At 35.3% G+C, this 15,910-nt stretch overlaps 1 protein-coding gene across 3 annotated transcripts in view; it reads left to right on the top strand.

The window, feature by feature from the left end:
• CAMKMT (calmodulin-lysine N-methyltransferase) overlaps positions 1 to 15,910 on the top strand; it is a 213,651-nt gene that overhangs the window by 170,060 nt on the left and 27,681 nt on the right. For all 3 annotated transcript variants that reach the window (XR_015283645.1, XR_015283646.1, XM_023923299.2), the window contains exons 5-7: positions 2,478 to 2,532; positions 3,584 to 3,647; positions 8,772 to 8,838. Coding sequence is in view for 1 of the 3 variants with exons in the window: in XM_023923299.2 (XP_023779067.2) it covers positions 2,478 to 2,532; positions 3,584 to 3,647; positions 8,772 to 8,838 (186 nt within the window). In the remaining 2 variants the exon portion in view is untranslated. The remainder of the gene's footprint in view (positions 1 to 2,477; positions 2,533 to 3,583; positions 3,648 to 8,771; positions 8,839 to 15,910) is intronic.

Below are 15,910 nucleotides of genomic sequence, written 5' to 3'. Positions count from 1 at the left end.
CTTTCCCCCTGAGTACACTGAGATTTGCACTTGGAAATCCTTGAAGTTTCATTGTCTGGAGGATGAATAGGGTGCAAAAAAAGCTATTACAACTATGCATTTGGAGGCATAAATTGTGTTCTGTGTGAGGGTATAAGACAAATACCAAGTTAACCAGCTTGGAGTAATCCCAGTCTGTAAATATGGATTTGGTAAAATCAGGAAGACCAAACTGTAAGTCCCTGTCCCTTATAGCAAACAAGCAACTTGCTTAGACCACTACCTGTAATCAAAGACCTGGCACCAAAGTGTGGCCTGGTCCATAAAGCTTAATTCCTAATCCATCCACCACCTGAACAAAGTGCATGCCATTAGGGGAGGCAGCTCACATGCCTGATCTGGCAGCTGCTGCTCCTTCCTCTTAGGTTGGTTATGTGCCTTCTGCTGCTGTAGTGATGTCCCTGTAGCACTTTGCTGTCTGGTCCCATGCTTGTATGCTCTGCTTCTTCTCCAGAGCTCCTCACAGCAAATCTCCTGGGCTGCTCACTCAGAGGGTATTTTCCTTTGGGTATTCAAACCACAGTATTCAGAGACAATGATCAGTCAAACTTCCATGGAGTAAATGGGCAGTTTCACATCCTCATTTCTCAGGATTTTACCCTTCTTACAGTACTCTCAGAGTAGAGTTTCCTACGTTAATTCTCATTTATAAATGATTACTATGTATTGCCTGAGAGACAGATACAACTTTTAAAACTTGCTAGTAAGGGAACTTTGCATTGAAATAAATTTCATACACATAAATATTTATGTGTATGTGTATGCTCATATACTATGTACATAGAAATTTGGTTCAAAATGCATAAAAGCCTTACACTGGATAGATACTTTCAATGTTTATTTCAGCAAGTATGATTCTTACAAAGGAGTAAGTGCCTTGTAAGCCTTGTATATAACCATATGTATATAGTTTTAATATAAAATACATTTGGCTTAGAAAAACTAAAACTTATTTGAGGAAGAACCTATAATCATTCTGTTTAAAAATCCAAATTGCAAATTTCCCATATTTGTTTTATATTCTTACTGGGTTAATGTACAGCTTGTTCCTCCAAACTATATCTTTCTTTTGTCTCATTTTGATTAAATAGGACAACTAGACTTTCTTCAAATAAAATTTGTGGTTTCTAAGAAAAATAAATCTAACCTGTCCAGACAGTGAGCATTATTATATAGTCATACAGCCTAGTCCGCTCGCCTCAGTGAACAAAATATCAGCAGCTGTATACTGATACTGATATGGCATCTTAGATGCTCTTCCTAAATATCAGTGTTGAGTGAGTAGGGAGGTGACCTTTTCAGATAAAAGTAGATTTTTCAGATGTTAATATTTTAGGGGAGAAGGAAAGATGCACCTAAAAAACCCCCCAAAAACCAAAAACAACAACAAAAAAATGCAACCAAAATCCCCCAAAACAAAACTCAACTAAACAGTTTAGCTAAAATTCCATTTTCTGCCTGTCAGAAGCGTCTCAATGGGAATGCTCCTGCCAGCTGTAACAGTTGCCGCAAATTTTGCTATAAAGCAGCGTGTTCATAAACTGAGGCTCTGCCTTGCCCCAGACACTGCCTTCACACGCAGTTTTGGTGCAGGGTCAACATCCCTCCCTCCTCCCCTCCTGGGGCAGGCCACGGCTCTGGAGGACATTCTTTATGGCTCCCCCTGCAAGCTCCCATCCGGCACACTCTCTGCGCCAAATTATATTTCACATGCACATCTTAATAACAGCACAGTATGGTCTAAGTTAAAAGCAGCCTTTTAGACCATGTATTCAGCCCTTTGATCGGACTCAGTTTAGGCTCTTGACACTAACTTCGTTTAGTTTTCTGAGGCTTAACCATTTGCTGTTCCCATCGTTGTTCATAACAGTATTGTTTGTAGGTCACTTGCAGTTTTAAGTGCTAATTGAAGGATCGGATTTCTTCGTGTGTAATTATTTTGTGGTATACGGCTTGCTTTAAAACTTCTCTCTTTTTAATACAAAAAGGCTTTTAAGCATAACTGTATGGGGAGATATATAAATAATATTAATTTCCTCATTTACTTCTCTAGCTGTTTTTGCAAGAATGAATGTGGATTAACATTGTTATCCTTTCCTAACAATTATCTTTCGCTACTCTAGCTAGTTTAGTTCTAAAAGACAGAGCCATTGACAAGGGAAAAAAGGGAACCTTCTCAGATTTTTCAGCTCAGCGGTGGTAATGTTGCACTGAACACTAATGAGGGAACCCCCACTGATTTGCCTGCTTTGTGACTTTTCTATTTCATAATTATTTTTAAAACGCAAAACGACATGAGGTAGCCTAGTCATGTCTCTACAACTTCCTGGTAGCTCAGTCCTTACTGCAGATGGCAATTTGTTCTTGTAACATATATGTCTCTCTGACCATTTTCATCTAATTTGTATGGGTTCTACCATTTCCTTTCTCTCTTTCAGGGACCTTGCTGTGTGTGAGCTAGGGGGTGGCATGACATGCTTGGCTGGGCTCATGGTAGGTCTTTTCTCAATTCCAATCCCATTCAGAGGAAGAAACAAAAGGAAAAATGTTCCAGTGCCTCCAACTGCTGGGTCAGAGAACTGTCAACAGCCTCAGCTGCGGTCAAGCTGCAGAGTCTTGAGAGACCTTCTAGATTGACTTGCTTTCGTATCATATTGATTTTATGGTTGCCTCGATGAGCAGAAACATTTTACCTCGGTGTAGTCAATATCTTTTGTTGTGACATTCCAGGCCACGTACGGTCTTGTCTTTCATTTCCATAGCCGAAGCTTTTTTTTTTTCAGATTATAGTCCCATTTGCTAAGATACAGGAATAGCCTGGCGAATCACAGTTGGAGCACCATGATATAGCTGCTAATGTTTTGCCTGCATTATTACACCAACAAACATGATCCAGAGCTCTCGGTAATTAGATTCTTTTGAATTACATTGGCCATTCAGGAGAGTCGTTCACCATTCTCTGGGTTCTGAGTCATGTATTCAGGAGATATTATGTAGCAGTGCAGTGCATTAGACAAGTTTTTATGTCTCTACAAATAAAAGCATATTGTTACACTGATTGGCATTTGACAAACCTGTCGCTCTTATACAATGTGTCGAGGTTACAGCCCAATGTGCGAGCATGTCAAAGCTCACAAAAAAATTACCCTTACAAAGCCATCTGCCTGCAATGCAAAGTTATATGAAGGGCATCAGGCAGTCAGACAGAAGCAAGCTGAAAGGCAGAGTGACAGCCTTGTATGATGGCTCTACTAGATAAACAGAAGCCCGCAAATGAAAGCCTCTCAGAATACCATCATCGGCTGTCACAATGCAATTACGGAACAGAATGATAGCAAGATAGAGGCTCCCGCAAATGGAATGATAAAAGTATTGACTGATTTGATTGAATGATTAAAATAATGCAGACATAAAATGAAAAAAGATTGAAGATTGTTACAGAGAAATAGGTGAGGAAGCATGATACTGAAGGCTTGTCACTCCTGTCTTCACTTCCACACAGACAAGCATATTTGCTCATTGTTTGCTGTGCTCTTTTTTTCAGGTTGCTATTTCTGCAGATGTCAAAGAAGTTCTGTTAACTGATGGAAATGAAAAGGCCATCAAAAGTATCCTTATTCAGATAGAAAACTGGTTTGTTGTGCTCGTTCCTTTTTACTGGCTGAGTAACAATCGATATAAAGACAGACAGCATGGGGCATATTAAGAAAAAGTCCCCACGTAAGTAATTAAAAAACAGATGTGGAATATCTTGAACAGAGAAGCAGCTTCCCCCATAATAAATGCCACATTTTCTCCATTAATTAAAAATGCAAGTGTTGGTATAGAGCATGTACAGTAGTAAATATTTGTCTCCTGGAAGATTCATGTGTGTATGCTGCACATTACAGGAGGTGTAGCAGGGAATCAAATCATTAGCTCCCCTTCATGTATCTGCTTTGCGTAAGAGCTAGATTTTTTTTTTCCTACTTTCAGATACCAGCCCCTTAAAACATACCCAGTACTCATATTTTCAGGGCTTTTCCAGTGTATGTTGAAATGTTCCATTGTTGCTGCTAAGTTATAACTGCCTACAAATTACGCATTTATTCTGCTTAATCAATTACCAGTTTATCATTATTTCTCTTGGTGTAAGATTGCAAAACTCTTCTGTCCCTTTTAGAAAGTATTTTATTGCATTTCTTCTGTTAGAATAAATTGCTATTATGCCCTTCTAATATGAACAGATAGTTCATAAAATTGAACTGGACTTGGGTTAAGCAAGAGAATGAGTGAGCATAATTTGTGGCCACATTAAATATCAGCACAGAACAAGAAAAGATATATACAGTGAATACTAATAGCCCTTAGAAACAGAGAGGAAAAAAAAAATGAAGATATCTATTTGCTTTTGTTCCTTGATAATCTTTCCATTTACATTTTCATGCAGGCTCATTTTTCAGGTTTTGGCCACTGCAGCATCAGAATTATTTCTTTTTTGAGTTTTGTATGTATTTGAGAGCTAATGTAGTGAGTACTTAGTAAAAAAAATAAACTAATCTGTGGCTTAAGTAAATAGCAGTTGCTGATGCCTGTTAAAACAGGAGAAATTTCGGTGCAATAATATTAGCTACTACCTTTAAAAAATACTTTCTCAGAGGTAACCGAGGTAACTATAACTGCTGACAACACTTGAATATGTTAAAAACAGTCAATCCTAGATCATATCTGTTAAAACTTGAAGGAAGCCTGCTAAAAGTCTCTTTTTTCTTGAAAAGGCAAGTTCTCACCTGTGTTCCAGGGATTCTTATTTTGTTAAATTTAGTGTGTTAGACTTGTGTCTTGAGGAGGAAGTATTCATTATTCTTTGTATTTTAATCAGCACCACCCCTTCCAATCTTTCTTCCATGTCATTATGAAGATAAAAAAATGTAAGAGAAAAGAAGTGTTTCAAAACTAGCCTAACAAAACAAACTCATGTTGTATAGAAGCACAGGTATTTAATAAAAGGTCATTTTACCCCCAAAAAGCTTCAGGTGGGCTCAGTAATCATCAACTCAGCAAATGTCTTGCTTAGCAGATTCCATAAACATACCTGAACTTTTTTGAAATGTAGAAGTCTTTTATAACAAAGAAAATTGTTGAGTGCTAAAATATTCACTCAGTCCTTATAATTAAAGAATTAAAATTGCTTTTATTCCTGAAAAAGATACTCTTAATGTTATCTAATTATCACACCTTAGTTTTTTGCAATATGTTTTAGAAATGTCTTCTGTTCCCAAAAATCTTACAAGAGGTCTTCATCTGTATTCACTCAGTGAATCCCTTTCAGGGAAGCGATTGGTGGACGGCTCTAACAGGAATTTATTTTTTCTTTTTTAACATTTGGTGCTCAGAAGGCTCAGCATTCAAAGTGCTTTTATTGTGTTGGATTTTACAATGGGCTTAATATTAGCAGGGTGCCAAAGTGCAGCAGGCTAAGAACTTTACTGTGTAGGTGAAATGTATTCTTAAAAGTGCACATAATAAAATTTCTGTTGCATTTTATATGGTTTATGGACTTCAGTAGTAATTTTATGATATGTCTTACAGTAATTTTCTTTTGCACTCTTTTCTATAGTGACTGGCTATAATAGAAGTTTAGGCTAAATTTAGATCTGTTTCAGCCCCACCAGACTCACTGAAATCAGGGTAGTATTTTAGGTGTAATTGGAAGTAGCATTCACCCCAAGTGCCACTGACTACAAATGACATATTTTTGCTAGTTCTTATTATTGCTAATGGTATTTTTTATTGTTTAGCATACCAAATTAAGGTAATGTGGGATAAAATACTGTTTTCTTTTCTAGATTCTGCTTTTCAGGCATAGTTAATGTCTAGTATTATGTTTTTTATGCAGGTATTATAGGTTAAAATAATCTTGTTTTTAAATTACTGTTTACATCTTCCCTTTAAATTTCTTAGGAAGCTTAAATTACATGCCAGTCGTACTATAATATCCAAAAATTACTTTCCAAAAAGTAAAAGTGGTTGTCAACAAAAAAGGAAAAAAAATCCCTGTCAGAAGCCAGGAAACCACCAAGCAAGCCTGCTAATTATTCTTAATGGGCAAGATGAGCACATTAAGAAACAAATGAATACATCAGTGAAATGTAATTGAAAATCGACCTGGCAATAGTGCATTGCATCTGAGAATCTGCCTTTGTATTATCAACATCATCATAATTATTGTTGTTTTTGTTGTTGCTGTCATTATTCAGTGAGCATAACTAACAGCTTTGCTTTGTGAAATCTCAAGCTTTTGAGGATTTGATTTTTGTTTTAATTTTTGACATGCTTCCTATTAGTCTCCATTTCATGCTGACACAAGAAGTATTCAGTATATATGTTTTCAATATCCATATTAGGATATGTTATTGAAATGTAGGAAGTTAAAAAAAATGTCACAAATTTATCAATTTCAAATAATGGTTGTCATTCTAACCCTGTCATTGTGAAATATGTTGCTATATTTTATATTAATAAATGATCTTATGTATGGTGTTTATGGAAGTTTTTAAAAGATGCTAGACCATTTAAAAGACTTCACTCTAACACCTTTTGCTTACAATAAGCAGGTTTGAATTGATTCAATAGATCATTTATATTGCAAAATCAATAAAATAAAGACAGATGTTACTCCTTTTGCCACCTTCTTCAGAACTTTATTGTTGATTTAGTGTGTTCTATCTGAATTCTTTCAGTGTCACTTAAATAAGGAAAGTGTTAGGATTAAAATTAAGGATGTTTCAAGTGAATAATAAATATATACATGGGCAAAGTTATGAGATTCATCCCCCATTATAATTTTGGGTGATATGCATTCAGATACAAATTTTTCAACTTAGCTTATATCTGTGACATAAGTCAGTCATGAACATCAAATTTCAAATCCTCAAAACACTGGAAGCATCTTTACTCACTGACATATCCAAATCCAAGGATGAGGTTTATTTTAGTAAAAATTGTCTCCTATTTCAGAGAGGCTGTGTACTTTCTGCCTTAGCTCAGTTTCACACCATGCACTGGTGACTTGAATTACTGTCTGAAAGCATCAATAATACAAAACATCATTACAGTGCACTATAATGGCCATTAAAATACAGTGTATGGATCTTTAAACAGACTGTGGAAGTTTAGGTTAGAGGGGTCATGTTTAACCTGAATGCCTAATGATATGGGCTCCTAAATTATTTTAAAAATCTAGTATTAACATGTTTAAAACCATTATTAATAGTTTTTCTCACTTATATAATTTAAGTGCAGTGTAGCTAATTTATCACAGACATAGCAATGTTATTCCTTTCCCTACCTGAAAGTAGCAAGATCTGCTCATGGTGTTATTTATGCCTTCCTTTTACTGCCCAGGTACAGACCATTAATTTACTTCTCATTGCATATCATGGAAATGATTTAAAAGGCACATTCAAACTACAGAGATTTGTTTAAACCGGTTTTCTGTCATTCCATTTCTAGTTTTTACTTCACAAAATACCAGTTGTCTTTTCCAATGTTTGGATAGAGACTTTCCTGAAATAACTTTTCTTAAATAACCAACTCTGTTAGGAAGGCAAATTATGTGATTTCAGCAAAGCAAAGAAAAAGATATATCAGCAATATTTCAAATTAGCCTGACTCTTGTATTCAATTTTCTTATAAGAGAACTTTCAAAAGCTCTGACGTATTTTTTGGATCTAGAAATGTCCCCCTAATTAGCATCAGATTTCCTATACACTGAATAAAAAATAAGGGTCTTTTATATCTTTACCAAAAATGTCTGTTTGAAACAATTATTTACAGTTGAAAGTGAACATTCAGGGATGTATGGATTCACTCTGAGTAACATTAATATTCTCATAGTTTTCACTTACTTGCTACACCTTTTCCTTCCAGTGGCATCTCACTAACCACAAATGATTGATCATGATGGTTATCTTTCTTGCCGTAGATGACTGGGCTTAACTTCCCCTGAAACTTTTTCTCATAGCCCTTGCTTTAACCTGCCTCAGTGGCTATCCAAATTTGTGACTTGAACTTCCAAACTATAAGAAGCTGAGACACAAGGCTGAGATACTGTTATGGTATCTAAGGGGAAGAAAAGGCATTTGTTGCTTTGCACTCTTAAGGTCGTTCCAAACCATTCTCAGGAAAGCAAATGGACTAGAAACTCCTTTGCCTATAGGTTAAGGTGCTCCTGTGGCATGTTGGATTCACCCAGACAGAGCTGGGATCATAGGTGTGTCTCCTGTGCTCTTAGAACACATAAACCTCCAAAATCTCAGCATTTGGTATATTTGTAACAGTGAAAAGTAAAAAGCAGCACAAACTAGACTGGACATGTGGTTGTAAAAATTTCAGTTCTCCATCATTGTAATTCTTTTATTTGTAAATAGTTGCCTTTAAATATCTGAGGTATGGGACATATTTTTTCACTACTCTCAATAGCTACAGGGCTAGAAATTCCTTAAATCCTTAAAGAGTAAATAGAGGTAGGAAACTAGAGCAAATTGCTGCATAGATAAATGGCTGATATGCTGGAGTAGCAATGTAAAATGTAAGCTTCTGAAAAATGATTGGCTCTTAGCACAGATTAAAGAAGAACAAACAGATAAGAACATTATGAAGATGTTAGAAATGGACAATAGTTGAGTTTATTATTATTATTTTTATTATTGCTCTAGTTTTGTAGATAATTCTTAACAATTATCCTACAGATGTAAACGAGATCATCGCAAGAAACCAAATCACCGGAGTATTTAAGGCTCAGAAAGTATCAAGCTGGTATGATTCTGCTAAACTCTTTTACTGATTCTTGCATTAATGTACTGCTTCTGTATTAATGTAGATGTGAAATGTATGTGGAAGTGTGAAAGTGTGACCTGTTACTGATGCTCACACAGGTGTGTGTATATATAAGTAGGTAAGTGATGCAAGAGAATAATTTAAAAGTATTAAAATAATTAGCAAATACAGTATGATTAACCTTGGTGACAAATCCTCTCTTTCCTTTTTATATTTTTTTAATTTATGCTATGTCTGTTCAGTCTGTGATTTAGTGAATGGTTGAAATTTGTCTGCTTTAGAAGTCAACATTACCCATTGTACTGAAAATGAGATTTGGAATGAATGTATCTAAATCTCTGGCAGATTTAATTTTAAATAGCTCTGAAAATTCAGGGTGACAACAAATCGCACTTGCCCCTGAGGTAGATGTTGCTGGAGCATCCATGGGAGGTTTTTTGGTCATCCTGTCTGTCTGATCATTATTGTGTTTTCACTGCGAGGACGGATGGGAAGCATGGGAACCAAGCACAGTGCATTTATCTCATGCAGTACTTTAGAAGTAAATTAAAAAACACTTCATATTTGTTGTATAAGGTTAAGAATTAGGAAATGGTTACCTAAGAGCAAATAGTACACTCTTATTTGTGTGTCTAAAATTTTTTTTTGATGGCTTACATTGCAGAAGGGCTCTCAGTCCCTCTAAAACTGACAAAAGTAAAGCTGAAAAAAGGCTGAGGAAGGCAAAGTGTTAGCACAGAATAAGCTTACTCACATTGAAGATTAAAACCATATGATTTTAATGGCTATAATTCACATCATTTAATCCTATGCCGATGTAGCCATTCTATGTACAGAAGCTAGTTTAAGTGAGCACTTAGGGCTAGAAAAATTCTGCCTTCATTAGGGTGTGTGTGCATATAACTTAGAGATACATCTCGGCATTCTAGTAAGAGCCTACCAAGTAGACAAAGGCCATGTGGATCCCAAGAACAGTCTTTCAGGTTCCATGTGCTGTACACCTCTTGTAAACAACTTCAAACACTGCTGAGGAGAGGCTATGTGGTATGTCCATCCAGAAGCTTAGAATTTTTTAAGTTTCCAGTTGTTCTATATTTTGTGTGAGATTTCAGATTTCATCCCTTGTCAAGACTTCAAACCTGGTCTTTTAGATATCAATCAAAAGCACATTTTCTACCCTGTCCTCATTTACATTTATCTAATGCTTAAGGTCATTTGTGATCATTTGAGTGTATTTCAGCATATGGAATCAGTGAATAATAGATTTCAGCCTCATGCTGTGAAGAAAGATTGTGTTTTTACAAGACATGATGTTGTTTACTGGGTGTTAATAATCACTAATTAATAAACATATCTAGACGTCAAAAATGTTGCATTTTAAGAAGTAAAAATGTCAAGTGTTTAAGTTCTTGAGTGCAATAGCAATTGAGGCCTTATTTGCATAAATAAAATAATTAAATTACAAAATCATGTGAAGTATACTGTATAAAAACATGACTCACTATAACACTTGAATTTTAGTTCTACATTCTTAAGGCTTTTTCAGATTTGTTGTAACAGTATAAAGTTTTATAAAACAACTATTCAAATTACTCTCTAATGGATTGATCAGTCCTTCAGATTCAGTAATGATGTGATGCAGTAACAAAGTTATATGATCCCTTCCTAATGTCTTGAGGGAGCTAAAAGGCTGATGTAAAGTCGGAAGTATTACTGTAACTTTGGTTCACTTTTCCTGTAGATGAAAACCATAGTTACATAATGGTCACTGAGAGAAAAGAAAAGGAATAAAAAAAACCCTCCAGAAAATGATGAAAATGTAGTGTTTTGGAAGGAAGAATGCAACACTGGCTTGGAAAATGTCATTCAATGACCTCTTTTACATTGATCAGATTTTGCAAGCAAATTAATACAGTGATGTCTGTAAGTGACTTACTGAGCATCAGTTTAATTTGGAGAAGGCATCTTCTTTCCTATAGTTATTTAGATGGTGTCCAGTCTGGCAACTTCATGGTGGCCAGTGCAAAGTTAAAAGATTCTTTCTGTATAAAAGACGATTCAGGATAGACTCTTCTCACAGCACCTTCATCTTATATCAGGATTTTGCACTCCTTTCCTTGCACAGGAGCAGAAATTATCAGTATGAGAGTCAGTTTGAGACTGTTCTGGGTATTTAAGTCTATGCTTGGAAAACATGCCAAAACCTGTATGGACCAAAAAAGAACAATCTGGTATCAGCTAAGAGAAGTTAGATTAGGACAACCTGCCATACATTTATTTATTTAGATTTATACAAAATGCAGTAAATAAACACTTCTCTAACCCTCTGCCAAATCTTGATTATTGTTTAAAAATACAGTAATGTAAGCCAAACTGGCTGTTTGTCATATTATGTGTTATAATGTAATAATAGATATTTAGTAAACAGTTTACTTTGCAGTGGATATACAATTCTATTTTATTTTTATTTTTCATCAATATGTCCAGGATTTCTTGCTTATGTTTACTAGAAATAGGTACAGTAGTACCACCAAGTTACAAGTGATGTCTTGCCATAGTGAAGGGTACTAATACCATGTATAGTTTGACTTTTTTTTTTTTCACAGTTCAGAAATTATCCATGAATTGCATTGTTTACCCTATAACTTAGTATATATTTCTTTGAACCATCAGCTGTTGCTGGTTTGACATGCATTATATCATTGTTCTAACATGTCCACCAGTCATTAAATTGTCAATAACAAAGTAAAGAAATCCCTGGTCCTTGTCTTCTATTTGTTTCAATGGGGAAAACTTCCTGGAACAGCTGTTTGAATAGTAGAAGTTTGAAAAATTGTTGTTACTACAAATGTCATAATGGAAAAACTTTACTGAAGAGGAAGGCTTGCAGTATATTACGCAGGTTAACTGACTCAGTTCATCCTACTGACTAGGGAATTTGTTCTTCCTTCAGATTCCTTTGTGTGAGAACATGGAAATATGTCAAGAACAAAAGTTGTGTTCTAATTGCTGATATGGGACCTGTGGAGTTTTACCTGTGGACAAGTCTATTGTTTTGTTAAGAGTTGCCTCAGAGAAATTCCATTTCACATGAGGATGTCAACAAGAACATGTAACATCAAGCTAGTAACAGAAATGCTTGTGGCAGTGCACCCTTTGGTTTGATTAGTAGTAGTGTCTTTATCATATAGTCTTTATTCATTCCACAGTCTTCTTTAAAACCCATATCAAGAATGAATGACCATGTAACCAAAAGGGACAATTCCTTCTGCTTAAAGGTTAACAGATAGGTTATAATTTTATTTGAGATTTTAGTGTTCCTTACCAATGTAATGCAATCACAAATTTTCCAGAACTGAATCCATAATGAAAAAAAGCCTTCCAAAATACTGAATGGCATCCAGCATAACAGATGATGTCTCAATGACAGAGCACTTATCTATATCATCCTGATTCTGTTCTTGTATTAGTTGCTTCTTTATAATTGCAAGGGTGAATATTTTACCTTACTGCAATGTTCTTCAAATATGTCAGCTTCATAACCTTCTTGATTTCAACTGGTCGTGTAACTGGTTCCATCAATGTGGGACAGACTTAATAAAGACTCTCTCTGTTTTCATTCATCAAAATTACCTGAGTGTTGGTAAATTCAAACTTTTTAAAAACATTTTATTGAATTTGCTGTGTTTGTCACCTTAGCAACCCTAAAGGAATCCCTTTCTTCCAACTACTTTTCCAGTCTCCTCAAGTAACACTCTTGCATGACAGCATCTGTTGGTAAGGAGGAAGCTGCCAAGAGGAACATTTCCAGCTCTCTGGTTAGGGAAGAAAAAGTTATTGATTCCTGCTCACTTAACTTGATCACTTCATGTATATGTGGAAAGAACGGTTTGTGTGCTCATGTCCCTTCTGAAGTAGTAGCTCTTTGTCACAGAAAACTCAGGTGGAAAGCATTCTACACCTCTGATCATACTTGACCTGAGCTATCTTTTTCAGTTTCAATCTACTTATTTTTAGACAACTGTGATCAGTACTGCATTCAAAGTGTGCATAAATAGGTATATGTAGTGGAATAATTACACTTTTTGTTCCCCTTCTAAAAATGCCTAACAGTGATTTGCTTTTTTCACTGCAGTTGAGCACAGAGCTAATAGTTTCATGACATTGGCTGTCACAACATCAGGATCTTTCCAGTGATGGTCATTTTGGAGACCTTCATTTTCTATATCAAGTGAGAATTATTTTTACAGTTGTGCACTTTGCATTTCTCCACACTGAATTTCATCTGTCATTTTATTGTCCAATTACTCAGTTTCATCCTTCCATAATCCTTCAGTCTGCTCTTTTCCTTACTGTCTCGAATGACTTCTTAACATCAGCAGACTTTGCCGCCTCGATGCTCGTCTCTTGTAAACATGTTGACTAGAACAGGTCCTAGGGGAACTCCACTGATTATGTCCCTCCACTGTAAGAATTGACCATTTGCTACTACCCTGGCCCCTGTCTTTTGTTCTATTATATAGCCATGTCAGGACTCTTCTTCAGTGACAGTCTATTTTCCTAGAATGTTGATAGTGAGGGTCTTTGCCAATAGCTTTTTGGAATCAGAGCAGGCTTATCTTACCTAGATCTCCCTTATCTGAATACTTTTTAACACCTTTGAAGTGCTCAAAGTTTGTGAAACAGGACTTCCTTTTACACAAGACATATAAAAAAAGGCTTCTGTGCTGAAATGTCTTCAGTTTTTCTTGTACAGTGAAGTGCATTTATTTTTTTTCACTGTTGCAAAGAATTAATTTCACCACTCTGAAGTGTTCTAAACCTCTGTGAGTGCCCATTCTCTATCCCAATTATCAGCTGGCAGGAAGATTTAGCATAAAATGAAGAGTTCACTTACTTTTGACCTGACTGATTTTATTATTATATTTACTTTTGTAAGTTTGTAATTCTTTCTTCAGTGCAACTTCAGCTTTTGGACAAATAATTGAATGATCTTTTAAACCTTTTAACCACACCAGCTGACTTTCACAAACTTCCAAGCCTCTCCTATTTCTGGATTTCACCCAGTTGTGTTGACTTATGAAGTACATTTTAAGTTACATTCTACTTTTGCCTGTCTTCTTTATGATGCCAGATAAGAATACCTAGGGAGAAAAATTTTAAGCGTTATCCAGCTTTGCAAAAAAATTTCTCTGACTTTGGAATAATAGGAAAAGGTGTAAAAGTATTACATTGCATTATTTTAAATCATTCTTCCTCAGATCTTTGACTATTTCGTGATGCTGTCCTCTTAGCTTAAAAACTATTCCTCTTGTACTCTCTTGTGCTGCACAAAAAGATTAGAGGGAGACCCCTGATACAAGAAGACATGGGTCTTTCTTCCCAGGCTTTTAAGGGAAAATGTCCTTGAGATTTTAGAGTCAAACATTATTTGTTCAATTCCTTTTTTGTATCCATCGTTTCAGCCATGTTCTATGTTATTTCCTGGTTTATGTTGTTACCACTGTACCTCTGTATACCCTTCCTTGTCTACCTTGGCTCTACATTAGGAGGTAGTCATCAAGTACATCTTACACACTTCTAGTAGGTTCTCTGCTTCACAGGCACTCTTGGCTAATCTTTGCCATGACAAACTTTAAATTTTGACAAAATTATGTTTACAGTGTTGTCTTTGTTTATTTCATTAGTATTCAGTTAATAGTTATTCAAACATTAACCAAGGATACTGAAAATAGATGAGGTCCAGGAAAGGGGCAGAAGGGTGAATCAGTGTTTGGAAATGAGAGAGTCAAAGAGCTCCATTTACTTGTCAAAGAAATGACTTGATTGTTAGGAAATTAATTGATTTTGATCTGAAAGTTTCATGTGAATAAAAAAAACAAATGTTAATAGAAGATCAGTCTTTAATCTAGTTTACAAGTACCTAACAAAATATAGAAATTGAAGCTAGGCAAATTCAGTCTAGAAAAATATGAGATTTGACAGCATGATAATACATTGGAATATCTTTCCATGGGAAGTGATAGTTTCTTAAGCAGTGAATGTGTTTGAATCTTTCTGAAACACATGTATTAGTTTCCTGAGATATATGGGCTTGATACAGAACTTTGAAATCTTGGATGTTTATTGTGTTCCCTTCTGCCCTGAGAATTATTAGAATTATGAACCTGTGAACTACATCTTCTCTGCTGTTTTTAAGTTTTCCTCTGTTCAGTCCTTCTGGACCCACCTTGTTCTCTTTACATTCTTAGGTTTTTAATTCTAGTTCTCTTGATTATCCTTCCCATGTGTAGACTATTTTCCATAGAGCAAGAAACTGATATTTTTCTTCTATTTTTGCACAAGTCTGATCCTATCAGTACAGTTGTGTCACACATGCTTGTGTTGTCTTGCACTTTGAAATTATGTATTTTTTTATACTGTATCATTCTGAATTAGAATTTGGGAACCTTTTTTTTTTTTTCCAAATATGCTTGATGGCCCTTGCTAAAAACAGTAGTCAGTTTCTAAATAAAAGTTGATTTAGAATGTATGGATGTAGAGGAGGGATGTGAAAAGGCAAATTCACAACCACTGGTATTTTTTTATTAATGTATTTTTCTTACAAGATATTCTCACTTCTTTTAAATAAATAGCCACACTTGTACTGAATGTTGGCTGGTGATGTGTCTACAAAATGAAAAGATTCATTCTACAATGGTTTTATTTACATGCAGTACATTAATTATGTCCCAAAAACTTAGCAGCTTTTGTTACCACCAAATGTGTTAGTGTTAGGACTGTTAGTTTTGAAGACCAAGCTGGAATGTTCCCATGTGAATTTTAGCAAAATATGTTGTACAAAACAAGAGAGAAAAAATATGTTCTTATAATAAGGAGTAAGGCAAGTGTGTAATTTTATAATGCACTTTTTAAAAGGAACTTTTAGGCAAGACAACCTAGATAGGATCATGGAATCATAGACTATCTAAAGTTTGAAGAGGCCCATAGTTGGATGTGGTGCCTTTTCTCTTCTTTTATATTACCACGTTAATATGATGAGGTTTAATCA

Source organism: Cyanistes caeruleus, chromosome 2 (assembly GCF_971803275.1).
Source record: "Cyanistes caeruleus chromosome 2, bCyaCae1.hap1.1, whole genome shotgun sequence".
Classification (NCBI taxonomy): Eukaryota; Metazoa; Chordata; class Aves; order Passeriformes; family Paridae; genus Cyanistes; species Cyanistes caeruleus.
This window is presented reverse-complemented; position numbering and strand designations above follow the sequence as displayed.